The sequence below is a fragment of the Camelus bactrianus genome, chromosome 7 (genome assembly GCF_048773025.1).
Source record: "Camelus bactrianus isolate YW-2024 breed Bactrian camel chromosome 7, ASM4877302v1, whole genome shotgun sequence".
NCBI classification, from domain to species: domain Eukaryota; kingdom Metazoa; phylum Chordata; class Mammalia; order Artiodactyla; family Camelidae; genus Camelus; species Camelus bactrianus.
Window position 1 is genome coordinate 83939985 of NC_133545.1, and position 22416 is coordinate 83962400.

Sequence of the window (22416 nt, forward strand, 5' to 3'; positions counted from 1 at the left end):
TAGTAATCATCTAAAAATAGGGAAAACAAAGGCTGAGAGGAAAAGCCAGCCCAAGGGTGGGAACAGACAGCTCACTGAAAAAGAAACGCAAAAGGCTTTCAAATCTGTGAAAAGGCAGCTCTGACCCTGGCGAGAACTAAGACCACATGGAGCGCCCTTTCTCACCTTGCAGGCCGGTGGAAATCCCTGGGTGGTCAGGGATGAGCAGCCGGCCAGCACAACCCCTGGCAAAGCACAAAGGGGCAGTGCCGGGCTGCAGCCTGGCCCACTGACGGACCCGGCCTCCCACTGCCACAGACCTCCCCCCAGGAAGCACTGGCAGAAATACGAAGCGGTTCGTGCACCTGGCCGTTCATCGTGGCCCTGTTCCATCCGCAAGGCGTGGGCTCCCTCAGCAGTGCTTCCTCCACCTGGTGGGATGTGCGGCAGCGCCCCGCCCCGCACACAGGCTCCGGGACGTGTGTGTGCACCTGCGCGCGTGCTTCCGTGTGTGCGTGTGGATCTGTACTCGCTGATCTTTCTTAGATAATCATCTAGAAGGGAGGGGTAGTCTCAGCATGGGTCTTGTGAGTTTGGAACCATGTCATGTTTCACAGTATTACAAATTGAATCAAAATATTAAAAAAGTCACTTTAAAAATCAAGAGCAATTTATAGAAATGCATAAACAAATGAAACACATAACCTCACAGAGAAGAGTTATCTCAAGTAAATAAATCATAGAAATCCGACAGTGTGCCTGCAGTGGGACAAGCACTATGGACAAGAAGAAATACAAAAAAAACCCCTAAACAATTGTTTTCAGTAATCACTTTATTAGTAATAATACTGGTATCGTTATTTTGCAACTGTTCCGTTTGTTTTAGGGTAAAGTGAACCTGTGGTTACATTGACAGCATTACACACTGGCTTATCACTATGTGTGATAGCAAAGAAGGTAATTAATGAGCTTGTAGTCCTCAATTTGAATTGGAAATATCACTATGGACTCATGAGGTCTTTCCCCAAGAAAAAGACCTCCTCACTCTCTGTCACAAAGTCCCAGAAAGGATGAGGCAGTGCGCACCCTGGGGGAGTGGTGGGTCTGCACCAGCATTTCCCGCTAGGGGGCAGCAGCGCCCCTCGGAGCAGTGGCTGATTCCAGGTCGGGGGAGCCGTCAGGGGCCTCCAGGGTCCACTTTGAAGAGACCGCTGCTCGTCAGGGATGGTGCAATTGGAGCATTCATAAGATGATGACTAAAGTATTGTTTGCCATGGGCGATTCTAAGGAATGCCCATTACTTTGAAAGCTATGGCTGAAGGGAAAGGATGATGGGTTTAACTTGACTTCTCTGAATGAATGATCTGTACCTCAGGGCGACCAAATAGTTGAGGAGGGGAAAGTTGCCAAGAGAATGAGGGATGGTGAGATTGAGTTAGGGCGAGGTTAAGTATCAGTTTCAGGGCTGGTCTTCTGTCTCACCTCTCCCTCAGCGGGCTTGGGGTCCTTGAGAAGGTGAGGAGTCCCTCCCTGCCACGGGGGGCCAAGGGGGTGTGCTGGGAGAGGGGATGTGCAGGGGGGAGGCAGTGCTTGCTTGCCTCACACAGATGTCGCTGGGTTCAGTCCTGGGACCTCTGTCCAAAGGACGCCAGGCTCAGAGAGGCAGCCTGCTGAGGTTACCCAGACACGAACCACCCAGACTCCACCGAGCAGACGCCTGCCGCACCCGGGCTTTGGGAAGGCGTCGCAGGGGTTGCTGAGACGAGGAGACCTGGTTCTTACCACCCCGAGCACTGGCCATGAGTGTGCACCAGCGTCGGGGCTACTGGATAACCAGGCAGCGGGGGACTCAGTCTTGGGAAGCGATCATTTAAACATGTCATTAGGCGCCAAGACTTTTCACGTAAGGGTAAAACAGAGACAAGGGTAAGGTTAAAGAACTTAAAAAAAAATTCTATTCAATTCATTTTGAATTAGAATATCAGTTTGAATTCATGAGTTTTCTTTTGTTGTTGTTGTTGTTTGTTTGTTTTTTTGGTGGGGGGAGGTAATTAGGTTTATTTATTTTAACGAAGGTACTGGGGATTGAACCCAGGACCTCATGCCTGCTAAGCATGTGCTCTACCACTGAGCTATACCCTCCCCACCCATGAGTTTTCTTTTTAAAACCATGTGTTTCTTAGGTGCATCCACTGAAAACACCCAGAAGCAATGAGCACACCTAGTACCTGAATACAGTCTGAGTTCTAGTTCAAATAGTGTGATTAGACTGAGTGGAAAATGTAATTTTTTTGCCACGGAATCTGTATTTCTGAAGGAGAATGTGTCAAGCATTGCGGTCAAATGGAGACTGTCAGTCTATGCTTGTGTTCAGGAGAATCAGGCCATGGGTTAGTATGTTTCTCATTGGGATCATGATGTGTGGATTTTTTTTTTGGACCAACTTTCTGTGTTCTAGAGTTTCTAACAAATTGCTTTTCTTTCAAAAGAGTCATTTTTATCATCAGGAACTAGGATCTTAATCATATAATTTATGTAATGGAATCTTCTCACATTTTCCTTTGGGACTTGCTACTTTTTTTTTTTCTGGCAGATACTGGGGATTGAACCCAGGACCTTGTGCATGCTAAGCATGCACTCTACCACTGAGCTACACACATCCCTTCCCTTACCGTTCTGTTTTAATTTGAGTCAGTTGTTTTGCTGGATCGGTGCATGATTATCTTCCTGGGATTTCTTTAATTGCATGCATTCCTGGGTCAGTTCCACTCTTTCCTGGAGTTCATTTCTTTTTCTCCCTTATACCTTTTTTTTTTTCCTGGTAGTAATACCCTAGTATGTTTTTCAGAAAGGGTTTTTAAGATGTAAAAATTCCAAGGCACTGCAAATATGAAGATAACTTTATTTTGCCTAAACTTGATTGACAGTTTGGCTTTGTATTAGCTTCTAGGTTCAAAGTAATTTGCCCTGGGAACTTTGGAGGGATCACTGTGTCCCCTGCTGGCATGAAGCACCTAATTCTGTCTGATCCTTGGTCCTTTCCAGGAAACCTTTTCGTTTTTCCTTACAGGAAATCTTTAGATTTCCTCTTGAAATCTTGCACTTTTACGAGAATGGGTCTGAGTGTCTCTCTCCCAGTGAGCCTCCCTGTGCCAGGCCTTTTCTGCCTGCAGAGCCGAGTTGTTCATCAGCCTATTCTGTTGTCTGGGTGCCTCCTTGCTCTGTCTGTCCTGTCTCCTCCAAGGTCACCAAGAGACTTTGTGGATCGGACTTCCGTGGCCTTTGATTTTTCTCATATTTTCTGATTTTTCGTTTTTTGCTGTATGTTCTGGGATAGGGTTGACAATCTTTTCACATAAAGGACCAGGTAGTAAGTGTTTTGGGCTTTGTGGACCACGAGGTAAGACCAAGGATATTAAGTAGATAATACATAAAAAGAAAGAAGACAAATTTCCACATTTTCGTTGACAGCATTCAAAGTATGGTCATCACTGAGTACAGGTTCTTTGTACAGTCCTACTGAGAATGGAATTCTTTTGGGGGCTAACATTTTGGGTAATTGGGGTTCAGCATTAGTGCTGTCTGTCAGATTGATTGAAATGTTCATTCGTAGAAGTCTGCGTCCTTCAGGTCACTAATTTGGCTGTCAGCTACGCCCATTTTATTATTCAGCTCTTCTATTGAACTCTTTATTTTGGCAATTATATTTGTAATCTCTAAGATGCTTTTCTTGCTCCCTCCCTCCCGCCTACGGCCCACCCCATAGCTGCATTTGTGCCTGCAGTTCTCCTGAAATGCCTCTGAGCACTCTGCAGTTTAAGTCCCCAGCCAGCCTCTCCTTCGCGCTCGCGTGCTCACTAGCCCTTCTCTCCGTGCTGACCGTGGTGATTGTTGCATCTGTGAAAGCAGGGCAGGTCGGCTGTGTGTGCAGCTGGTGGGCTTCTTTTAGGTGTGTCCATTTCCCCTGGAGGGGCGGCTGCGGGTCTTTCCAAAGAGCTATGTGTCGCACGCAGGGGGAGCTGCAGGGAGCAGTCACCAAGACAAGCCGTGGGGGCCCCTTCGCATCCAGAGGTGTCTGTATCTCGCTCCTGCTTCCCTTTCCCCTCAGCATCCTTAGTGGAGGTCAGGGCCACCTGGCAGGGGCAGCTTTTAGAAGGAAGGAGAAATTGGAGTCCAGACGATGCACATGGTGCCCTGAGTCTCTGAAGAGATAAAGGGACAATTTGGTCAATACCAGATGTGCATTCAAACAAAGCTAGTTCAGTACTGCTTTTCTGGTGTACATCTGTGGCTTATGTAGTAATAATCGAGACATGAAGTTACTGGCGTGAAGCACTCTTTTCAGAATCAAGAAATACTAAACTTTGTTACAGTTTAAGTTGAATCCTATGCAATAGCCATTTTTATGGGCAGAAAACTGTTGAAAATTAGCACTTTGATCGAATCAATCTAATCTTAACTTAATATTAATGAATCTAATGAAATTGTACTCGTTATGTTTGGCTATTGATCTGTGAGTGTATATGGTCACTGTAATTCAGCAGAACATTTAATTAAGTAGCCTCTCCTGTTTGTAGCCACTCTAGAACATCCAGAGAGTGTAAGGGCCTTCACTAGCAACACACCCAACTTCTTCTTTTCAGGTTAAGATTGGACCCTGAGGAAGTTGAAGTGAGCTTGCTCAGGGATAAAGTCTTTAGTTTCAAAGTTGTGTTGCAAACTCAAGAGTCCTGGAGGCAGGTAGAGGCTTTTGCAGGCTGAGGGTCATGAAGAAGGTGTGCTCTGCCCAAGCCAGCCCCCTGTCTCCTGTGCCCTGAAGCAGACAACAGCCAGGTCAGCGGGTCTCACCATGTAGGCGATGCCGCACAGCCAGGAGGGGGAGCCCCAGCAGTGTTCTCAGTTTCCTTGTTTACTCTTTCTAACTTTGGCGTTTGCAGGATGGTCGGACTTCCAGGATAGTGTCCCTCAACTGACTACACAGTATTGGCTAGAAATATGGGGAGACCACCCATGGGTTCTGCATGCTGGAGGTAGCAAGGAAAATGTGCTTGTTAGATAGAAGATGCACTGGTTTAGTAAGGAGGATGTGCTGGCTTAGTAAGAAGATGCACTGAGTTCAGTTAGAAGATGTGCTGGTTTAGTAAGAAGATGCACTGGGTTTAGTTAGAAGATGCGCTGGTTTAGTCAGAAGGAGGTGCTGGTTTACTGTAAAGATGTGCGGGTTTACTTTGCATCCTTTCATGCACGCAGGCTGTTTAGATTTTTGCCAGCAGTTTTCAGGGTGTTGCCTGCCTCTTAAACTTTTTGTAAAAACCATAAACAGCTTCAGTGGGGTTTGCAGAAGGAAGCTGTGGTTTCTGGTCTTCCTGTTCATTCACATGTTTTTTTCAGAGGGAGGGCTAACATCTGACCATATTTTTCAACAAGATCAGAAGTGAACAGAGGAGAATGCACAGTAACTATCGGCAGAGGGGGAGGAACCAGAATTCCTCCAAAGAAATATCTCCTCAAACAGACTTTCCGACGGGGTGTTCCATGGAGAACGAGGTAGGTGCAAACCCAGCGTGGAAAGAGCCATCTAGGATGATTGTTTGGGTCCCTCTAGAGTGTGTTTGTGAGCTAGGCTGACCTGGTCCTGTGACCTCTGCTTTGGAAAAGTGGGGTGGAGGGTTATGCCGGCTTCCGGGTCTGGGTGGCCGGTGAGCCTGACGAGGAGATGTTTGTAGGTTGCTGGGTTCAACCATCTCACCTTAAGGACTGAGAGGCTGCAGGTGTCATGGCTGCTGGGGAACAGCAATGTTCATAGAGATTTGTAGTCAGTTAGAACCCAAGATCTGAATTGGAAGATGGTTTAGGGAAAAGGTCAAGAAAGCGCACTCGCAGTCAGCAGACTGGCGCCGAGACTTTGATCTGTGACGCCCACGGGGGTACGAGGGGTGCTGTGCACCAGAACCCAGCAGAAGGGGCCTCGCCGCCCCATGGCGGGTCAGGCGCCATGTGTGTGTCAGGGGAGCAGGTCGGCGGCAGTGGAGGAAGTCTGGCTCACGCCTCGTCCTGAGACGGGGAACTTGCGGTCTGTGGACGGTCTGGGGGCACGGGCTGTGTCCTGCTTAGGCCTCTGCAGCACCTAAGAAAGGCTCATTTTTCTGTTGGTAGGCACTTAAGTACTTAACTTGTTTAAAAAAGCTAGCCAATCTGTTGATTTGCATTGCAGTAAGTGCTGGAAGTTCATTGCAACTAAGACAGGTGATGTTACAACGAAGGTCTGAACAGTGGCGCTTTTAGGAGGGGACTTGTCGGGGGACCTTGTGCACCTGGGGCAGGTGTGAATCTGGGGAGTGGCTGCTGACTCGCCCAGCTGCACAGAACCGTGGCTCTGCCCGGCCCACACTCTGGTTTTGGTGTCTCCCCCAGGCGTAGTCCTGTCAGTAGCCTGATCACCACCGGGCAGTCACCCTCTCTCTCCCTGGGCAGCAGGGCTCCCTGGGGCAGGGACGGGGTTCCCTCACGTTACAGCCTCAGTGCTGGGCACAGACTAAGTACCCACCAGACGTTTGCTGAATGCTGAACCTAAGGACCCCAGGGCCTTGCACTTGAAGTCTTTGTTCAGGGTTTTGTGTTACTGACTAGACAGTTAAATAAAGATGCCTCAACACCAACCGTGCCCAGCGCGTGTTTCCTTCTTCACTGCCACGTACTTTCTTCGGAACCTGCTGAGCTGAGCTTTGTACCCATGGGGTGAGTTGATACGTGTCACCTTGTTATTGACTTTGGTCCCTAAGTTGAGGCCACTGTCCCACGAGTGGTTGTACTGATTCTTTCAGCACATGCAGTTCTTACTGGAAATTAATAAACAGACACTCTGATGGAGAAGTTAGCCTAGCCTCTGAGAATTTGCTTAGGAGATGCTGTTAACTCAGAGCCTGGCCACCCCGACTGAGATTATAGTCAAGCTTTAATGTAACGATACCCAAGGCCAGCCTGGCCCCTGAGCCTTCCTCTAGGAAGATGCTAAGTGGGCCAGAGTCAGTGTGTATGTGTGTTTAACTAAGAGCTACATTTGAGGTTTCCAGCTTCAAAAGTTGTTTCAAGTGTAAGATCGAAAATACTGCAAGAATATTTTAAGGATCCAGGGATCGTTCCCGAGCCAGTTCAGAAAGTTCCACACAGTTCTAGGGAGCAGCGTGTGTTCCCCAGGAGAAGTCTGCACAGTGCAGGACGGTGCCTCCAGAGCCCTGTGTTCCCTCCCGGGTTCTGTGCCTTGGCCCCTCAGCCGCTTCCTTCAACACCCTGTTTCTTGCCGAGAGACTCGGGCACAGATGGACCCCAGGATGCACTCAGTGCCGCGGCTCCATTCACGAAGAGAGCCCGCACCCAGCGTGGTGCTTCTTCCAGGGGCTGAGTTGCCCTTTTGATCTTTTGGAGTCAAAGATCATGAGATCATTTTGCTGGTGAGGAACATTAGCGCTCAATAAAAATACTTGAGTGAAGTTGGATGAAGAATGAACAATCGCCCAAGCTAAAACCACTTTTTAAACTTCTGTGTTGATTTGGAGGATGGTCCGGTGAATTAAAGAATCCATGATTGTTTAAAGGAATCCTGATTCTGTCTCTCAGAATATTTTTTTTCACATTAAAAAAATAGAAGTGTAGTTGATCTCCAATGTTGTATTAGTTTCTGGTATATAGCGTCGTCATTCAGTTATTTATATATACTTCTTCATTGCAGGTTACAAGTCATTGAATATAGTTCCCTGTGCTGTACAGTAGGACCTTGTTATTTATCTATTCTGTACATAGTAGTTGATATCTGCCAATCCCAGACTCCCAAACCTCCCTCCCCTCCCCCATAACCATAAGTTTGTTTTCTATGTCTGTGAGTCTCTCTGTTTTGTAAGTAAGTTCCCTTGTGTCATTTTTTTAGATTCCGCATATAAGTGATATCATATGGCATTTGTCTTCCTCTGACTACCTTCACTTTAGTATGATAATCTCTAGGTCCATCCATGTTGCTGCAAATGACTATTTCATTCCTTTTTATGGCTGAGTAGTGTTCCATTGTATAAATATACCAGGACTTCTTTATGTATTCATCTGTGGATGGACAGTTTGGTTGCTTCCATGTCTTGGCTGTTGTAAAAAATGCTGCTACGAACACTGGGGTGCAGGTATCTTTTTGAATTAGAGTTTCCTCTGGACTTATGCCTGGGAATGGGATTGCTAGGTCATATGGTAACTCTATTTTTAGTTTTTTAAGGAACCTTCATACTGTCCTCCTTAGTGGCTGCACCCATTTGCATTCCCACCAACAGTGTATGAGGGTTCCTTTTTCTTGACACTGTCTCCAGCATTTATTATTTGTAGACTTTTTGATGATAGCCATTCTAACCAGTGTGAGGTGGTACCTCATTGTAGTTTGATTTGCATTTCTCCAATAATTAGTGATGTTCAGCATCTTTTCATGTGCCTGTTGGCCATCTGTACTCTTTGAAGAAATACCTATTTAGATCTTCTGCCCGTTTTAAAATTTTTATTTATTTATTTATTTTTACTGAGCTGTGTAAGCATGTATATTTTGGAAATTAATCCCTTGTTGGCTGCATCATTTGTAAATATTTTCTCCCACTTTGTAGGTTGTCTTTTCATTTTATTTATGGTTTCCTTCACTGTGCAAAAGCTTTTAAGTGTAATTAGGTTCCATTTGTCTATTTTTGTTTTTATTTCCATGAATTTATGAGGCGGATCCAAAAAAATATCGCTGTGATTTATGTCAAAGAGTGTTGTGCCTGTGTTTTCCTCTAGGATGTATCTGGTCTTAGATTTAGGTCTTTGCAGAATATCCTCAATTGTTTCTCACTATATTTTTTTAACTAAAACTTCCCTTTTCATTTTCATGTTTAAAAGCAGCATGAGTCCAAAGCACTGAGATGCCCACTTGTTCATTGTGTCTCGAAAAGCTGAGAGGCTCCCACGGTGCCTGCCATCCCCCATCCCCCAGCTGTGTGCACTTTCCAGCCCCTGCAGAGGGAGCTTAATGTGCATCTCCTCGGTGCCACATGCCTGCTGTCCTTGGGTGGCGCAGCCGCCCCCATTCTGCACTGAAACGGGATGAGGCGGCAGAGGAAAGCTGCAGGTTTGCTAGGATGTGTTTATGTAATAGTTTCAACATTCCACTTTCTAGGAAAGCCCATCCACTGGTTATACTTATTTGGGACATTTAAAAAAAAAAAAAAAAAGGATGCGGTGCCTGGTGTATTCAAGGCTGAGGTCTGAGTTTGGGAAGCTGTGTCTGATCCCAGATCAGTCATGCCAAGTTCACGCTTGGCCACGTGGTTGTGTGGGGGGCCCGGGATGCAGAGGCAGCTCCCCTCGCCCCCACCAGCCTGTCAGCCACGGCGGGTGGGCACCACTGTTTTTCACATGGCCGTGCCATGTTGCCAGGGTAGCTCCTTAAAAAACACGGCATTTCGGTACTGAAGTGCACCAGAGGCATCTGGCTGGCAGTTTTCATGAGTTGAGTCCCTGTTCATCTGCTTTGGGCTCATTCCCCGCTGCTTGACAGTGACCTGCTTGAGGGTGGAGGTCTCCTTCACCTGCAGGGCCGTCCCAGTTCCTGGCTTATTTTGCTTCCCTGTGGCTGCTGGGGTCCTGGGGTCCTGGGTGGGCGCTGGGTCCCAAGAGGTAAAAGTAGAGGAAGACGGAGTGGGGCTCAGCATAGAGAAAGCCAGCCCTCGAGCCTTAGAAGCATCTGCAGTGGGCCGTCCTTGTGTCCTTGGCCGGCAGCGGTCAGGCAGATGTGGCTTATTGGCCGGTAGAGGGTCTCTCCTGAAGGTAGGTTGCAGGACTTGGGCTCCAGGTCCCTGCCAACACAGACTGATTCAGTGTGCAGACTGTGGTTTTATGACCTGTTCCCCAGCATTAAAATACCAGCGTGGGTTGCCTGTGGTCTGTGGATTTGGAGATTTGGCACAGGTTTCTTGGTGAGAGGCTGACCTTGCAAAAAACCCTTCGTCTTAGAACTGGTTTCCTGTTGCTCCCAGGTGTAGAGGAGTAACGAGGTGGGACAGCAAACAGATCGAGCTGAGCTGTTTTCTTGTGCCATCAGATTCAGAATCAACCCTGGGGCTGAGCCCCAGCTGGGCACGATTCGGGAGATTGAACTTTGTGAGGTTATCAGGTAGAAATGGTGTAGGGAGGGAGGTTTATTTCTGGCCAATTTCGGACATAGATCATCTGTGTATCATTATGTTACATGCCTTGATATTTCCACAGCCCTAGGCAGTGCCTTGCTCATCATAGGGAACTGGGAGCCTCTCTGTGCAGGTAAGCAATTAAGCAGAACAGGATTGAAGAGTCATCTGTGTGCCATCTGATCGCCTGGGATGCCAGCCAGAGAGGCAATCACAGTCCAGTCTGACCTGGCCTGGCCTGCCCGCAGTTGGGCTGGTGAAACGTGATGCTTACACTACTCAATTTCCAGCATCACTTTCAACTTAAAGTTTAGTAGCGGTGCTTGTCTGGCAAGTTGTGGATGACCATTTCCCACCGTGTCCACACGAGCCCCATGTGGCGACTGTCTGGTCCGGACCTTGCCCCTCATGATTTCACTGGAAGTGCCCCCCACTGTTTCTTCCCCTGGCTTAATTCGTGCTGGGGCTGGCAGCTCCTGTGGCATCCAGGAGAAGGAAGCCTGACAGGACCCCAGGGGCACTCGCTCTGAGAGCTGGGATCGGCCGTCGTGGGGCCCGGTGAGGAGCGCTGTCCCGGCTGCAGTTCGTCTGTGAGACTGCAGAGGTGATGCTGTCCTTATGGTGCTGGTATCAATGATCTTGTCTCGTTTAACTTTTCATGCTTTTTACCTCGTCTCAGCTTAAGTGTAAGTAGCGGTAGGCAGGAGCTATACTCACCCTTAACAGAAAAACGTTATGGACAGTTTCAAATATAAACAAAAGCAGAGAGAAGTAAGTGAAGCCCCACGTGCACACCATCCAGCTTTGATCTTTAGCCGCCTTGTGGGTCTCGCAGCAGCATCGCTTCACCCTCCCGGCAAGAAGCACCGAGGGGCTGCGTTGGGATGGGAGCAAGGCGGGTACTCCAGGGCAGGGAGCGGGTACTCCAGTACTGGTTGTAGTGGGTCAGGGGAGTAGAAGGCACATATCCAAGGGCTGAGTATTCGGGGGGAAGGAGTGTGAGCCGAGGAGCAGGAGGGGTGTTGGGGCTCACTTTGCAGAAGGTTTGTATGTGGGTGGCTTTTGTTTGCTTGTCGGTTGACCTAGAGCTGCAGAGCTGAGCATCTTGGTGGGTGTGGGGCTGGTCCTGAAGGGTCTCCTGGGAGACCCCAAGACCCCACCTGCCTTTATAGGGCAGTCACTGTCCCTCTCCATCCTCCATCGGTGTGGCCTACAGCTGAACTTCCGCCATGCAGAGGAGAAACAGAAACAAGAGCTTATACTAAACGTTTGGTGACACGTATGTTCGTTTCTGTGAGTGTTGGTCAGAGCCAGGCCCGCTGTGGGTTCTGGCCGCTGTCAGCCACAGCGCAATCACAAGCAACAGAAAGTGACATCTCGGTCTGATGTGACAGTGGGTTTGGGTTTCGCTCCTGTGCCCGGCGATGTTTCCCTGCTGAGGCTGCACGTTGGCGTCTTGTATTCTCTGGTTTTACCTTCTTTGAGGTGACAGGAAGCAGTCGCCTTCGGCTTCTGGGTGCAGGAGCGCAGTGACCGTGCCTGACTGCACATCCGGGCTGGTGGAGGACCCAGAGGGCTCTCTTACCAAGGTGCAGGGAAGGGATAGAAGGCCTTTTCCCGGGGCCCACAGGCGAGGTTGGCTTTATCCTGCTGGCTGTCCCTGGCTCTCGCTCTGCGGGTTTACTTGGATCGGCCCCTTTAGACATTGACGACGGTGTGCGGTCATCCAGGTGCTGATGAGCGCCCTGAGCCACCAAGGTCTTGGCAGAGGGAAGGGAAAGCAGGGCCCCTCCCGCCTTCCTACAGGAGAGGGAGGTGGGGGACTCGCGGCTGTTGAGCTGCATTTCTTGCTGATGCCACAGCCCTGGCCACACCTCCCCTGCCTTCTCGGAGGACTCTGCACTGAGGTGACCCAGTGGAGCCAAGAGGGTCAGAGCAATGCTATGTTTTTTTCTTCTGGGGGTACATCTCCCCATTTTTGCCCTCTTCTTCTTGCTGAGGTTAGTTACCTGGAGAGCTGGCCCTTGACCTTGTACGTGTCCATGAACAGGTGAAGGACCAGCCCCTCCGTGCCTGAGGCAGCACTGGGCCCAGAACCCCCAGGCCGGTGCGTCCTGGTGCTTTTTCCCCAGACCGGCAGCGGCCAGCCCCGGTTCGCATGGGGGCTGCGGTGGTGGTCTTGGCTACTCCCGCTTGTTAGCCGTAGGTACAACACAAAGCCTTTATGAATAATGAACTCCAACCATTGCCGTTTCTGCCTGCAGCCTGGAATTGTGTCGCCGTTTAAACGAGTATTCCTAAAAGGTGAAAAGAGTAGAGATAAGAAAGCCCATGAGAAGGTGACAGAGAGGCGCCCTCTGCACACTGTGGTGCTGTCCCTGCCTGAGCGCGTCGAGCCCGACAGACTGCTGAGCGACTATATCGAGAAGGAGGTGAAGGTAAGTCCACGGCCGCAGGACGCAAAGGCCCCGCTGACGCACCCAACGCTGCAGCTCGTGAGACCCGACCCCACGCACACCTCAGTTGACTCCCCCACCCGTTGTTGCCCCTGTGGTATTGTGTCTCATGACTGGGTACCTAAACCCCAGATTTCTGTCTTCTGGCCCCATGTCTTTTTTTTTTTCTCTCTACAATAACAAGCCACATCTTTTCTCTTAAAGGCTGGCCATGTATTTCAGTTCCTTGGTCAAGACTTAGAGCTGTTCCATGTGTCATTGTCACAGCCTAGGGCATGGTCTCCTGAATCCTGTCAGAGCCTGTGCCCACTTGCGGATAAACATGATGTGCACCAGTGTGTTTTTAGCACTTCCGCCAAGCACTATAGTGAAAAGAAATGAATGAAGGTATAAAACCACGAGGTCAGAGAGAATGGGAAAGGGGGGGGCAGCAGTGATGAGTGAAGCCCATAGACTTGCAGAGGGAACTTTCAAAGATGGGGTGACAAGTTCACGGAGCCGATGGAGCCAAACCTGTATCCCTTGAGTCCCTTCAGAGGATGCGGTGCCGTCCACCTGGACCCGGGGTTGGGGAGGGGCGTGGACCAGGCTGTGTGCTTGGGGAGGGGTCCGCTCTCACCTGGCACAGGGGGAGGTGAGCGGTATCCCTGGTGCAGCCATGGCACTCGGGAGGCCTGGAGGAGGATGGGGAGAGACCCAGTGTGAAGACAGGGAGGGTAAGTCACTGCCTGTGTCTGGAATGGTAGGAAACGCCAGTCCCTTTCCCCACCAAGCTTCCAGAGTACCTGCAACCAGGCCTCACCCACAAGGGGATCCTGGGAGGGGTGCTTTTATGTGGAAGCTAGGCAGCCTGCAGAAGTGGTGCCTCTAGTGACCCTGGGGTTACCAGCCAGCCAGCCCAGGGAAAGCCGACAGTCAGCAACTCTTCCCATGTACATGGCTTCTGTCATGCGCAGTCAGGGAGAAGTACACATTTGAGGAAAACAGTTAACCTAAAGAATAGAGCCCAAGACAAACACAGGAAGGAAGCATGAATGGAACAGCAACAACGTAGAAATTGGGGGAAAATAAAAATATATAATATTTTCAGGAAGATAAAATAGATAATCAGAAAGATAAGAGGAAATATTGTTAACTGTGAGATAACGGAATCTACTTTTAAATTAAGAAAAGCTTTTTGGAATTAAAAGTATCTTAATCATGTACCCTAAAAAATTCGTTAGAGGGGTTGAAAGAAAGAAATCACCCAGAAAGAATAACCAAAAGAAAAAGAGGTAGAAAATGAGTAAACAAAAGATGAAAAAGAGAAAAAAATTACAGGATCCATCCAGGAGGTTCAACATCCGACTCATGAAACAAAAGAATGGAGCAAAGTTGGAGGAGGTTATTAAGACAGTAAAACAGGAACATTTTGCAGAATTCACCAACAGACATGACTCTCTGATTCAAAGAGTCCTTTCTGGTCGTAATGACCAGAAAGACTGGTGTCTAAAACACGAACCCACGGAGCCCATTCTGAGCATGTTCCTGGGGATGTGCTGCCTCCGAGCACCAGGACATGCCATGAAGGTGGAAGATGCAGATCCAGAACCAGGATTCTAGCACCGAAAGGAGCAGAGGGAATTCCTGGGACTAGACTCTGAGAAACAGGCCAGAGCAGCTCTGGTAGAGGGAACACAGATGGTTTCATATGTTTGGGTAAAGGCTGCTGAGAAATTGGGAAGATAGACTTGAACGTTGAAAACAAAGCAAGTGGAGGGGAGAGTATAGCTCAAGAAGTAGAGCACATGCTTAGCAAGCATAACGTCCTGGGTTCAATCCCCACTACTTTCTCTAAGAATAAATAAATAAATAAGTAAGTAAACCTAATTACCTCTCCCCAGCAAAAAGGATAAAGAAAAGAAAAGAAAGGAAATAGAGGGAAGGGTAGGCCCATATTATACCATAAAAATTTTAAGTTTGGGGATTTTCACTTCCAGGAAGATGGAGAAGATATATTTTCCCCTATTTCTCCCATTAAGTGCAACTAAAAAATCCTGGACTTTATATATGCATCAACCATAAGAAGACTGTAAAAGGTAAAGAGACAGCAGACCAGCCAGGGACCTCAGGACCCTGGGAGAGACCCATTGGTAAGTTCCCTGGGTTCTGTTTCTCCTCATGTATCCCAGACTTGGAGCTGAAGAAGCTGGCAACTCAGAAACGCCAGCAGGTGCAGACAGAACTGCAACAAAAGCCACTCCCTCTAGCCAGAGGATCAGGAAAGAGATGGCTTACTTAGCAAGACAGAAAGTGTTTAACAACACCTGCTTAGTTCCAACCAAATGTGACAGAAAAACCTCCAGCTCCAGGTCTGCTAGCAAAGGCCAAGTGGGGGCCATCACCCCACCTCAGAGAAGGCCAAGTAGGGAGCAGGGACTTTTATCCCTGATGAACCCCCAGTGGAACTGGGGTATATCAGTGGAGACCACATAGGGAGCCTGGACTTCTGCCCTCAGACAGCAGCAGTGAGACACACACCACCCCTCACGTTAGTGGGGGCCACTTGGGAAGCTGGAATGCCAGCCATGTCCAGCAGGAAACAGGATCCCCTTGCTCTGGTGACAGCAGAGGCCACTGGGGAGTCAGCCCTTCCTCCTGGTAACAAGGTGTGCTCTCTACAACCCCAACCCCACCCCCACCATGGGTCTAGAGCAGATTTTCTGACATTGTGTCATCAGAGTCTTGGAGGGAGAAGAGATGGAGGGGCTAAAAAACTGATCAAAAGAATTATTGCTGAAACTCATCTGATTTAGTAAAAGATAAACAGAGATTCAAGAAGCTGAGCGCACCAGAAACAGGATAAACCCAAAGCAGTCCACACCAAGACACATCATAGTGAAACTGCTGAAAAGTAAAGACAAAAATCTTAAAAGCAGTGAGAACACTTTACCTTTAGGGAAAACAGTTAGAATGACAGCAGATTTCTCATCAGCAACCGTGGGGCCAGAAGGAAGTGACTGACATTCCTTGAGTGCTGAGAGACTCTGAAGAATCAAAGGATGATGAGAGAACACCACAGGCGACTGCACACCCAAACAGCCAACAAATGGACCAGTTGAAGAGCACAGACTACCACAGTTCAGCAGTAAACACATCATTGGAATAGCCCTATAGAAATTTAATATCTAATTTGATAACTCCCATTAAAAAAAAGTCTCCAGGCCCAGATGGTTTCTGGAAAATTCTATCAAATGTTTAAAGAGTTAACACTAATTCTACACGATCTCTTCGAGAAAAACAGAAGGGAAGGGAATCCTTTTAAACTCATTTTGTGAGGGTAGTATTATCCCGATACCAAGACCAGACTGTACAAAACAGATAAATTACCAACATGACTGTAGATACTTCGGTATAAATCTAACAAAACATGTATGGGATTTGTATGCTCAAAACTACGCAGCACTGATGAAAGAATCAAAGATCTGAATAAATGGAGAGACATACCATGTTCATGGATTGGAAGATTCAACCTAGTTAACATGTCAGTTTCCCCCAAATTGACACAGAGGTTTGATATAATTCCCACCAAAATCCCAGCAAGGTATTTTGTAGATACAGACAAGAGTGTTCTAAAATGTATACAGAAAGGCCAAAGAGGTTAGAATAGCTGAAACAGTCTTGAAAAAATAAAATAAAATGAGAGGACTCAGTCTGCCTGATTTCAGGATGTACGTTAGAGCTACAGCAGTGAAGACACTGAGGTATCAGCAGAGGGACTGACACGGGAATCAGTGAAACAGACTACAGACTTAACGAACCGAGAGACAGACCCACACACATGCACCCAGCTGATGGTTGACAAAGGTGCAAAAGCAAGTCTGTGGAGGAAGGACCATGCTCTTAGCAGATGGCGCTCAGCCATTGGACACCCATAGAGAGAAAAATGAACTTCACTCTAAACCTTACGCCTTATACAAAAATTAACTCAAAATGGATCATGGACTTAAAGGTAAAATGTAAAACTGCAACGCTTTTAGAAAAAAAAAAGGGAGAGAATACCTTCAGGACTCTGAGGCAGAGTTCTCAGACTTGACACCAAAAAGGGGAACAGTTGGGAAACTGGACTTTGTAAAATTGAAAGACTTTTGCTCTGAAGAAGGCTCTGTTAGGGTGGAAAGACAAGCTACAGATGGGGAGAAGATATCTGCAAACCACCAATCTGCCAAAGGCCTTTTATCTAGATTATATAAAGAACTCTCAAAACCTCATAGTAGAAAAGCAGACAGTCCAATTAGAACATGGGCAAAAGTCAGGAAGAGACACTTCACCAAAGAAGATACTCAGGTGGCCGTGAGCACATGAAGATGTTCAGCCTCACTAGCCGTTAGGGAAATGTGAATTAAAACCACAGTGAGACATCACGACACACCTCCCAGAATGACAAAAGTTAGAAAGTTAGGAGAACACCAAATGCTGGTGAGGGATATGGAGGGATCCACTCATGCATGGCTGGTGGGAATGTAAAATGGTGTAGCCACTCTGGGCAATGGTTCAATGGTTTGGCAGTTTCTTAAAAATTAAGCATGCAACTACCATATGATATGACCTGGCAGCTGCACTCTGGGTATTTATCCCAGAGAAGTGAAGATTTCTGATGACACAGAAGCCTATATGTGAATATTCAAAGCAGATTTATTCATACTAGCCCCAAACTGGAAATAGCCCAGACGTCTTCAGTGGGTAAATGGTTAAACAAATGATGTGCATCCAGATACTGTGGAACCCTACTCAGCCAGCCGTAAAAAGGAATGAATTACTGATTCCTTCCACAACCTGCAGGGATCTCCAGAAAATTATGCTGAGTGAAAAAAAGCCAGTCCCCAAAAGTTGCATACTGTATGATTCCCTTTGTATAATATTCTTGAAGTGACAAAATTACTGAAATGGAGAATAATTAGGGCTTGCTAGGGAATAAGGAGACCAGGCGGCAGGAAATGGGTGTGCCTGTAAAAGAGACGGGAGGGACCTTGTGGGATCAGGATGTTCTGGAACTTGACCGTGTAGTCACTTCTGGTTGTGACGCTGCGCTGTTACGAGGTGTTACCCTTGTGACAGGGTGAGGGGTACAGTGACTCTGTGTGTGTTATTTCTTAACAACTGCGTGTGATTTACAATTGTCTTAAAATTTAAAGTTTTTAAAGGAAGTAGAAGAACAAAATTGTGATTTCGCTACCTCTTGGCATAGCAGTGAAATAGACTGTACGTAACAATGATATTAACACCAAGTAACGATTGCATAATAAATTATCTAAATTGTAAGAAAAAAGGAAGGGGAAGTGGGAGTGGTGATAAGAGTTAACTCTTTCTTTGCCATAATTGGAACTCAACAGATAATGTCTTAAATTGATGAATCAAGCAGCAGCAATGTAAAAGCATTATTCAGAAAGTTGGCCCTAGATCCAGAAGACCCCAGCGTGGCTGCTTCTGGGAAGTGATTGAAGTGATTTTTAGGATTGCCTGGGTTTGGGACCAGAGATTGTTGTTTTTGTTACGTTTTGGGGGACTACTCACCTTTTTAAACTGTGTACATGTGTAACTTTGATACAATAAAAACGGTGACAAGAACGAAATCCACTAGTGATGAGGTAACATTCACTCCCATATACTTGAGTGTGGTTCTTCATGGAAAGTATTTTGTGTTCAGAATGAACGTTAGTAACATGAAGGTGGGAGGTACTTAATAGTAGCTTCTTCTTTTCCAAATGCTTACTGTATATAGCAGCCCTGTTTAACATTTTAAAAACATTTTCTCATTTAATCCTCACCCAGCCTTTAAAAAGCAGAAGTATCCTTCCCATATGGTCCATCTCAAGCAGACACATGTCCCAGTGGGGCCCCGTGCAGTACAAACTCAGGACCTGTAAACAGACACTCCGGCTTTTAATTCTGGGGGTGGAATTAATCTCATCTGTGATACCAAACCCAAGATGCTTCTTGATGAGGTTGGTTATTATTTCTTATTTATTGTATTTTTAAAAAATTGAATGTGTAAGTTATGTTTATGATCCAGAATTCAAATGGTGAGATTCTTGGTGAAAAGAAACCACCAGTTCCCTGGAAGGAATTACTGGCCTCAGTTTCTTTATTCTTATTTTGTTTATTTTGTTTTGTTTGTTTGTTTTTTGGTTGTTTTTTTTTTGGCCTCGGTTTCTTATGTGGCTCTGCAGTCTGTCCATACACAATCACACAGGCGAACTGTGTATATGCTGTCTGCACTTTACATGTTGTTTACATGCAACAGTGTATCTCGACATATCACGGAAGATTGAGACACATAAAGCTGCTGTGTCCATTTTCATGGCTGTGTAGTATTCCACTATATGGCTGTACCATATTTTATTTAACCAGTGATCTATTCATACATGTCTAATTTGTTTCTGGTACACCTTTTACTAACCCTGTAGGATAAAAGCCGTATAGGATAAAAAAAGTAGACTCTGGATGTAAAGCTGGGTTACTTTTTATTTTGACAGACATTTTCAGGTTGTCCTTCATGCAGGATTTAAGCCAATGTATAGCATTAGCAGCCTGAGAACACCTTTTGGTCTGCACCCTAAGGAGCAACACAGTGTACATGCAGACTTTCTGATCTTTGCTGATCTGATGGTTGTAGTAGGTTTCATCACAGTTTGTACTTATGAGTGAGATTTTGCCTCTCTTCAAATGGTGGAGTCAGATCTCTTAAGTGTCTTTCTGTAGCCATTTTTATGTTGGGTAGTTGGTGGTTTTCTCATACATTTTTTGTAGCTCTCAGTGTGGTAGGTGAATTTGTCCTTGGCTAGAAGGTAGTTGTAAAGTTTTCGCTTTTTGTCACTTGTCTTTGTTCAAAGATGTCTTGGTTCTCTAGAAGCAGAAACTGGAGATCGTCTTTGACAGTTCAGGGCATGTTTTCAGGAGAAGGAGAGGGAAGGAAACAGGATGAGGATGAGGCAGATGTGGGAACTGTATCTGCTCCTTTATGGGCAGGAGTGTCGGGGCGAACATGGAAAGGACCCCTGAAGACCATCGTGTGGCGGCTTCCCCACCTCCTCATCATGACCAAGGCTGGTTGCCCCTGCAGAACAGTACCTCCCTTGTCTGCTTGCTTGTCTGCTGTCTCAGGAGCCCAAGGTGACTAGTTGGCAACTTTGGATGGAAGTTTAGATCCTTTTTGTGTCCCTGATAGAAGCATTTGTCGCCTAGAGCCAGGCTCTCAAACCCACAGAGCCAGAGGTTTCAGGGCTGGGAGCACACATTCCGCAAGTGGGTCTCTTGGGTTAATGATGATGGAAGCCACTCCAACCTCCACACCTTGGACCCCAGACCCACACAGTCTGTCCACTGAGGACAAAGCGTGGTATAGCAGCTGTTGCTTCAAGGCGTGCCCTGCATTTTGGTGAGATGTGCCTTCCTTTCCACGTGGCCTCTCCTGGACGGGGTGAGATCCCGTAGGACCATTGAAGCCTGTAGATGTGGCTGCTACTGTCCTTGAGTCAAGGTGATGTTATGTGCTGACCATGTCAGAGCTCAGATGCTCCGTGAGCCCTTGGGGAGTGGGCGGGGGCCTGGCTGAGCCTCTGCAGGCAGGAAGGGCAGACCCATACCTGGAGTGCGTGTCAGTCTTTGCTAGGAAAGAACGTTTCCCGTTGCAGGGCTGATACCTTATCTGGGCTGTAGAGTACGAACATTGATAGCTTCAAACTCTGTACCCAAGACTGCGCTGAACTTCTCTCACCAAGATTCCGTCTAGTTCTGCCTGTGGCAGCCCACGGACACACACCACTATCCAGGCCGTTCCACAGGACCCAGACTAGGGATGAGACGGAGACCGCTGTCCCCACATCATATAAGTCTGGAAGGGTGGCGTGCATCTCCGCTTTTCTCTGGAAATACTATTACCCTTGCCGTAGGACCGTGGCCAGGGGCAGGGGGCTGGGGTCAGTTTCAGGGGCTGCCACGTGGCCTTCTGTACCTGAGGAGCTCCTGTTCTGCAGGTCGCAGAGCCGGTGGAGGCTTCTGCGGGCTGCTGAGGACGTCTGTTTCTATTACACATTCAAGAAATGGGTCTGGACCCACTAGACACACTTCGAGGTGGACTCGGGCCTGGACTTCATTGATTGCTTGATCCCCGTGTGTCCCCACCCTTTAGAGGACCTTGTTGGCAGTCAGGGCCCCTGAGTTTCAACATTGTCTCAGACCCTCTACTCCAAACCTTACAAAGACCTTCATCCCCTAGCATCCTGTTAACTCGAGTAAGTGACCACGAGTCCCTTCGGAGGGACCTGGGGGCGTCGCTGCAGCGTGTGCCGGCCTCAGTGTTACAGAGTCATTCTCCTGGTCCTCGGCCTCTCCTTCAGTCGGTTTCTGGGTTTGGAAACCAGGTCAGGGATTGCCACTTTGCGTTGGAGCAGCACACACAGTGGTGGTGTCCTTGTTTGTGTACGTGAGGCAGGACCCTGGTTGGCTCCCAGCTCTCTTGCTCCTGGGAACCCCTCTGCTTTCGTTGCATCTCCGTAAGGCCCTGCATCCCAGGCCTTCTGGTCCTTGATAATCTCTGCCCCTTCATAATCTCTGCCCCTGACAGTGAGCGCACCTGCCCGTGCTCCTGGTGGCTAAGTGCCACTACCAAGCTGACTTCTGCTCTCCCGGGGTCCTGTTGTCCCCCTCGCTCCAGGAAGCCTAGTTCTAAAGCATCTTCCCCGATTCGTTCTGCCTCAGAGAACAGCCACCACAGACCTGCTTGGTGGTGCCAGCGCCCCTCCCAGCCCAGTCGGTCCAGCTCATCCTTGAGGCGGGGGAGTGTCTTCCCAGCCCTTCCAACGAACAAGGGCAGCTGGTGGGGTTCCGCGTCTTACACGGTAGATCCAGTCTGGCAGGCCCACCTCTCTGAGTCTTTTGAAACCTTTAGCCACAGTTGGCTCAGCAGTTCTGCCGTCTCCACTGAGTTTAGCACAGGCCTCACTTTTGCTGAGCTGCTAAGAGCTGCGCTGACAGCGTGTGAGAGCCGTGTCCGGGACCCTTCCCAGGTCAAGTGCTGTGCCGTGGGGAGGGCCCCGTAGACGTGCTCATCCAGCTCGCATTCCATGTCCCTCGACCCGGCACCTGCTGCTCCACTGGTGTTCAGTCCCCTTCCTTTAGAGGGACCAGCAGGCCCCAATCGTGCTACATTGAGATTTGACCCCAGGTACAGGTTTTATGGCCGAGAAGGGCGGAGGGGGCAGACCCCAAGGGGAGCAAGCCTTGTCGTGAAAGGTGCCCACCCCAGGGAGGCCTGCGTGTCGTTTTCAAGCAAGGGGTGCCAAGCAAGGGGGCTCCTCTAGCTTCCACCAAGTGGGGTCTGCAGGCCCAGAGTGTTAGAAGAATTTGAGGATTGAGGTTCTCCAGTGCATCGGCCCTGTTGTCCCCACCCCAAGTCTCAGGGTCCTGCTTTTCCATCAGGGCCCAGGCTCTGCCGTGGGAAACTTGTCCATCAAGGCCAAATAGGTGGACGTTACCCAGAGGCTGACTTGGGCTGTCTCTGGGGGAGATGACAGCTCAGTGGTAGAGTGCATGCTAGGCACGCTAGTCCTGGGTCCAATCCCCAGTACTCCCCTTAAACAAACAAGTAAATAAACCTAGTTACCTCCCCTTCCCCCACAAAAAAAGTGTCTCTTGTATCTCATCAGCAGTTATCTTTGGAACTGCTTTGTGGCTACGCAGAAGTGAAGGGGTGAGCCGACCAGCATGCCCCTGTGCTGGGCGCAGTCCCTGTGAGGGCGGCAGGAGCAGCA

The 22416-nt window shown here is 48.2% G+C and overlaps 1 protein-coding gene across 6 annotated transcripts in view; it reads left to right on the plus strand.

Moving 5' to 3' along the window:
* Window positions 1-22416, plus strand: part of CCM2 (CCM2 scaffold protein) — a 56039-nt gene that overhangs the window by 13807 nt on the left and 19816 nt on the right. For 2 of the 6 annotated variants that reach the window (XM_074367756.1, XM_074367753.1), the window contains exons 2-3: window positions 5371-5526; window positions 12434-12607. The exons of 1 other annotated variant lie outside the window; for it this stretch is intronic. In XM_074367756.1, the coding sequence (XP_074223857.1) occupies window positions 5428-5526; window positions 12434-12607 (273 nt within the window). In that variant the 5' untranslated portion in view covers window positions 5371-5427. Of the gene's footprint in view, window positions 1-5370; window positions 5527-12433; window positions 12608-18579; window positions 18610-22416 lie in introns of those variants that run through there. 3 more of the 6 variants (XM_074367754.1, XM_074367755.1, XM_074367758.1) reach the window with 3 other exon arrangements.